A 5,685-nucleotide genomic window follows, 5' to 3' on the forward strand; every position below is an offset into this window, starting at 1 on the left:
AAATTACATCCTACATAAAGAAAAAAATTTTTGTCATGCATGGGTCTTAAATAGCTTAGGCTTTCAAAATCCTCTATATCTGTCAATTGGTGTTTTTTAAGGTGATAGAATACACAATAAAAAAATTTGATGTGGACAAGTACTGGCTAAACACTCATCAACTAATAAGTTAAACTAATACTTAACCCTCTGCTCATAAAAATATAAAGTGTGATTCTATGAATGAATTCTAAAACTATTTAGTAGTATTCTGATGATTATATACATTAGAAAATCCTTATTTGTACCTGTCTGGAAAGATACATATCTATATTTTCCTTTATTCTGGAAAGGGAATTATAGAATCAGACAGATACAGATAGATAATTTTAAAGTTTTTGTTTCTTTGGCTAAAACTGTATTTTGATAAAGTATAAAGGTAAAAGATGCCACTCTATTTCACAGTGATGAGTTGGGGGGGTACAAAAGACTAACAAGATACAGGAAATTTTTCTTATATTCAAATTAATAACTAATATGATTAAAACAGCTGACACTGATTGAATACTTGCTTACATGTAAGAAGCTGTCACAATGTTTTTTTTTTAACTATCATTTAATTTTAACCATGAAATAGGAACTAGCTTTATTCCGATGAGGAAACAGAACTGTTAAATGTTGGATCTAAGATTTAAGCCCAGATAGGCAGGACTTCTCTGGTGGCTCATATGGTAAAGAATCTGCCTGCAATGCAGGAGTTCAGGGTTTGATCCTTGGGTTGGAAAGATCCCTTGGAAAAGGGCATGGCAACCCACTTCAGTATTCTTAACTGAAGAATCCCACGGACAGAGGAGACTGGTAGGCTACAGTCCATGACGTTGGCAAGAGTCTGACAGGACTGAGCCACGAATACTTTCACAGTTCATACTGGTTCAAGATCCCATTATTTCATGCTGCAGAATTTTAGGAAAGGCTTCCTTTACCTCCATCCCATTATTTAAGGTAGATCAGGTTTCGTCTCTCTTCAACAGAGAATATTCCTAATTTTCACTTTGAATTATTTTAGAGATATATATGATGATCTACTTACAGTCACTGGCTTAATGGTCTCATAAATGAGATAAATGCCTTAGGTTCATGTGATCAATACATACGAATTATGTCTTTAGTGCCTAGTTTTTCATTCAAAAAAAAAAAAAAGACTCAAAGTTAAAAATTATACTGTAATTTGTTTCCTTGCACCATCTAGTGGATTTAAATGACAACTGCGGGGCAGTGGTATAAATGATTATAAGTCAATTACACGTCAAATTTTCAAACATCCGGAGAACAAATGCTAAAACTGTACTTCAGCTCATACCACGAACATGCACATAGTTGTCGTCTGTCTTTTTCAAGAGGGAATTGATCAAGCATAGGTGCTGAATTCCATAGCGAATACTTAAATTTGTAAACAAAATAACATAAAATAGCATCCTTAGCACCGTTTTACCACTACAGATAATGAAAGTCTAACATATCTTAGTTTCTTCCCACCCATCTTCCCGAACGCCACTTGCCAGGCAGCTGCGCGCAGGGATGAGCCCCGCGCGTCTGCGCGCCGCCCGTGCGCAGGCGAGCTGAGGAGCGGAAGTGGGGAGGCGGGGCTAAGCCGGGAGCAGCGAGCGGAAGAGACCGCGGCGGCGGAGAGCGGCACCCACACCGTGTGGCGGCGGTGAGTCCCGGCCAGCCCGAGCTGCACGTCCCAGCCCCGGGGAGACGCCGGAAAAAACGGAAGGACCTGGGATTCCAGAGCAGTCGCCGCTGACTGCTGCTCTCCTGCCGTTGCCGCGGCGGAGGCTTCCGCACTCGCCGCTGAAGACGCGGCCCTGACAGGCCTAGAGGCCTAGGCGCGGCCCTCCGAGCCCGACGTGTTGCCGCCGGTGCAGCTGTGAGTAATCCGAGCGCTCTCTCCACGGCCGTTTACAGATTAAAATGGAGGAAATTTCCTTGGCTAACCTGGATACTAACAAGCTGGAGGCCATCGCTCAGGAGATATACGTAGACCTGATAGAGGATTCTTGTTTGGGCTTCTGCTTTGAGGTGCACCGGGCAGTCAAGTGTGGCTACTTCTACCTGGAATTCGCAGAGACTGGTAACGTGAAGGATTTTGGCATTCAGCCAGTTGAAGATAAAGGAGCGTGTCGCCTCCCGCTTTGCTCCCTTCCTGGAGAATCTGGGAATGGGCCTGATCAGCAGCTGCAACGCTCACCTCCAGAGTTCCAGTAGCCGCCACGTGAGAGTCCGAGGGTGACCAGGACAATAACATAGACCAGTCCTGTGGTTTTGAGAAGTTAGGTAGCTAAGTAGAAAAAAGCAAAAAAAAAAAAAAAAAAAATCAGACAAAAGTCCCAATTCCCATTGAAGATCCTACCCTTTAAAAACCCGACGTGGAGAATTTAGGAATTCAGATCCTTGTATAAGTGTATTCCGTTGGGTCAGCTTTGAAATCCTAATCGGGAGGAGCTGTACTATGGATCCAGCTTGCCGTGCCGCGGTTGATTTCTAGTCCACAAGAACCCTGTACTGTCCCCGGTGCGCAGGTGAGCAGCTGTGCACCCAGCGTATAAAGTTCTTTGGTTCCTCAGCCTTTCTGTCTGCCTGGTGTCAAGGGCTTTCTGGGTAACTGACAGTTTGGACATAACTGATGGACAGGCCTTTATCGTTGGGCCGCAGTGGGACAACACCTCTGATCTCTCAGCCTTGGGTTTCTTCAAGACAGATGCAAGTCAGTGATGAGAGCTGGATACTAGGCACTCCAGTCTAGGAAAACTATGAAAAAGAATTCCTGACCAAATCTGTAGGAGAAGCTCTGTGGTCTTGACTGCAAGGAGAAGAAAAGCTTAAAGTCACCAGTTTCCCAAAGGTCCAGCATTTAAAAATGACGTCAACGGACTTGGGGACTTGGGCTAGCATCTTGCTGAACAGGGCCTGCTTTCTTGCACCGCATGTGGTGGCATAGGCTTAGCAGATGGACAACTTGGTTATCCAAGCAGGCTGAGGATTGAGTAATGACCCCTTGGGGAGGTAGCAGGGCCTTCTGCAACTATGCACGATCTTTCAAACTGCAGGATTCTTAACTGGATGTATTACGCTGTGGACAGCAGTTCAGTGGGGCATTTTCCTACTCTTGAGTCACTAGTTACCTTGCCAGTCTATGGGTCTAACTTGGTTATTATGCCAGGTCACTACCTGCCTCCCACTTTTCAGGGCGGAAGTGAACTACGGAAGAGCATCATGGCTAGCCAGGAGGCTGAGCTTTCAAAGTTGAGCCCAGAGGGGACCTTTTCCAACTGTAGTCAGTAATGTGCTGGGAGCCAAGGAGCAATACTGGGTCATCTCTCATCTGACTGTGCAGTATCCTATCGAACACCCCTGTTCCTTGGGTTGGGCAGTCACAGGGTTTTGTTGTGGTGAATATCTAGACGGTCACCACCTGCCTCTCACATGGGGCAGTGCTTTCCCCTCAGTCCCCTTTGGACTTTCCTGACAACAAGAGCTGTCCTTTTGTTGCTTGAAGGATGGGGCCTTTCAAGGAAAGGCCCCCCAGAAACCCCCTGGTTTTAGAGAATGGGGTAGGGGAGGTTGGGAACTGTGAGCTGTGTATCAAAACTACTCTCCACTTGACTCCCTGATTGAAGTTTATGCTGTGTAGAGGGGTGGGAGCCCCCAAGGTGAGCGGGAACGGTGCTGCTTTATTTGAAATGTTTTCTTACCTCATTCTGTGCTCCAGTAGGGGGCCCAGCCTCATTTTTCTGGCTCGGCCCCACATCCTCCAGTCCCTGCTCCACTGCCTATCTGGTGCAGCTCATCACCCAGGGTGCTGCCTGCCACTCTTCATTAACGCTGACCAGTTTTAATTTATCTCTTGATTCTCCTGCTTCTGAAGCCTGCCCAGTTTCCCTTTCCTTGACTTCTTTTAAGTTTGTTTTGTTTTCTTGTGTTTGTGAGAGAGAGCAGAATCTTTCTTATGGCTCCCTCTATTGGGGTTGGGATGGGAGGAGAAAGTAACTTTTTTTTGTATATGATAAGCAGTGTCATACCTAAGCATTTCTCCTGTAGGACTGCCTTGCTGGTATGGCTTCCTGCTGTGTCTTACTTTCTGAGAAGTTTTATCTTCCCACCTCCACTTGGATACTGCCTCTAGGACCTGAGCAGAACAGCAGTAAAGGACTGACACACAGGAATGGAGTAGGTCCTGATCCATTTTCTCTAACCCTTGCTGTGCATGTATCCTTCCTTCTCCCAGAAGGAACTGTTTGGACTGTTCCTTGGACTGATTGGGTTGCACTCTACAGGGGTAAGGGAAGCATAGTAATGGGGCTTCGAGGCTGTTTATTGTTGCATTCTCCCTTAGAGTTGTCCTGCTCAGGGTCAGGGCCTAGCTACAGATTGGGCTTCCAGAATTGTAATAACTGTTTTTTAAAGTCAGACCTTGGCAAGAACTAAAATAATTTGGGGTTACATGCCCTTGACTTTTTAATAAACATCTCTTCCTAAGGAGATGCAGAAGGAAAGGAGGGTCTAAGCGAGACTCTGGCCTACCTATAATAATGTCTGGGAAACAGGCTAAACTTAAGGTCATGGTCCACTCTTACTTCAGAGAGGGAGCTCAGATTGTGACATTACTGTTTCCTTTCTGGCCTTTTCTCCTGGTTAGAAGGAAGAATTGGAAATAGTTTTGAGTAGTGGTTGAGTAGTGGTTGGTTCACATTACCTCCCTCTTGGTTTGTGTTATTTTTTTTTTTGCCCCCCCCTTATTAGGGCAGTGGCCCCCTGATTGAGTATGAGGTGGGCTAGGTCTAACAGGTGCCCTGAGGGGATAGACTATTTTCGTTTTGAGGGAGCGAATTCTCCCTACCATATAGTTGACAGTGGTTAGGAACTCTCCCTTTGCTTACCTATCTTTCCTCTTAACAGCAGAATTCCTGTCCTAATCTCATAAGTGTATTGCTCACCCTGTAATTCTATTATGTATCTGAGTGTGTATGTATGGGGGGGGAGGGGTTCTTTACAAATTTCTGTGGTTTGTGACTTTTTCTTCCATACATTAGTTCCCATCACCGCATGCCCAGGGGCCATTGCCTGGCATTGTCGCATGCTGGGATCATTGGGGAAGTATAGTGAAACTCATTGTCCTTTGTTTTGGAGAGTCTTATTTTTGCATAAGTAGTCCATCCTATACAGATTGCTAACTGTGTATTCCCCTTGCCCCTATGGCTGCTGGTGTAAATAAACTGCATCTCCTCATGGTAAACGATGACAATAAACAAGATTTTAAAAATGATTTTATTTGGACTCTATATTCATCTTTAAAGATTGTACATGTTTCTTGTGTTTTCACATGGTGAAGTAAATATTGAACCACTGTTGACCCTTGAGCTTTAGTCACTTTCTCCTGAATAGGAGTTTTATCAGAAGAGAGGAATTTTATTGCTTCATCTGGTAGTTCACATTTAGCTTTCTGCAACAGCCAGTGAGAGAGAGAAACTATACAATCTACCATAATAAGTAAGAAGGTGGTAAAATATAATCCAGTCCTGTCACTAAATAAGTCCAGTGTGAAGGATAGTTCAATTTAAATTGTACTAGAGGTATCTTCCAGAGAAGGCAATGGCACCCCACTCCAGTACTCTTGCCTGGAAAATCCCATGGACAGAGGGGCCT

At 44.7% G+C, this 5,685-nt stretch overlaps 1 protein-coding gene across 1 annotated transcript; it reads left to right on the forward strand.

Moving 5' to 3' along the window:
* The first annotated feature begins 1,620 nt into the window (after positions 1 to 1,620).
* On the forward strand, positions 1,621 to 5,305 carry ATXN7L3B (ataxin 7 like 3B). The gene has a single exon (XM_061415532.1). The coding sequence runs from the start codon at positions 1,954 to 1,956 to the stop codon at positions 2,245 to 2,247; it is 294 nt and encodes a 97-aa protein (XP_061271516.1). The 5' UTR covers positions 1,621 to 1,953; the 3' UTR covers positions 2,248 to 5,305.
* The last annotated feature ends 380 nt before the right edge of the window (positions 5,306 to 5,685 follow it).

The sequence above is a fragment of the Bos javanicus genome, chromosome 5 (genome assembly GCF_032452875.1).
Source record: "Bos javanicus breed banteng chromosome 5, ARS-OSU_banteng_1.0, whole genome shotgun sequence".
Taxonomy (NCBI): domain Eukaryota; kingdom Metazoa; phylum Chordata; class Mammalia; order Artiodactyla; family Bovidae; genus Bos; species Bos javanicus.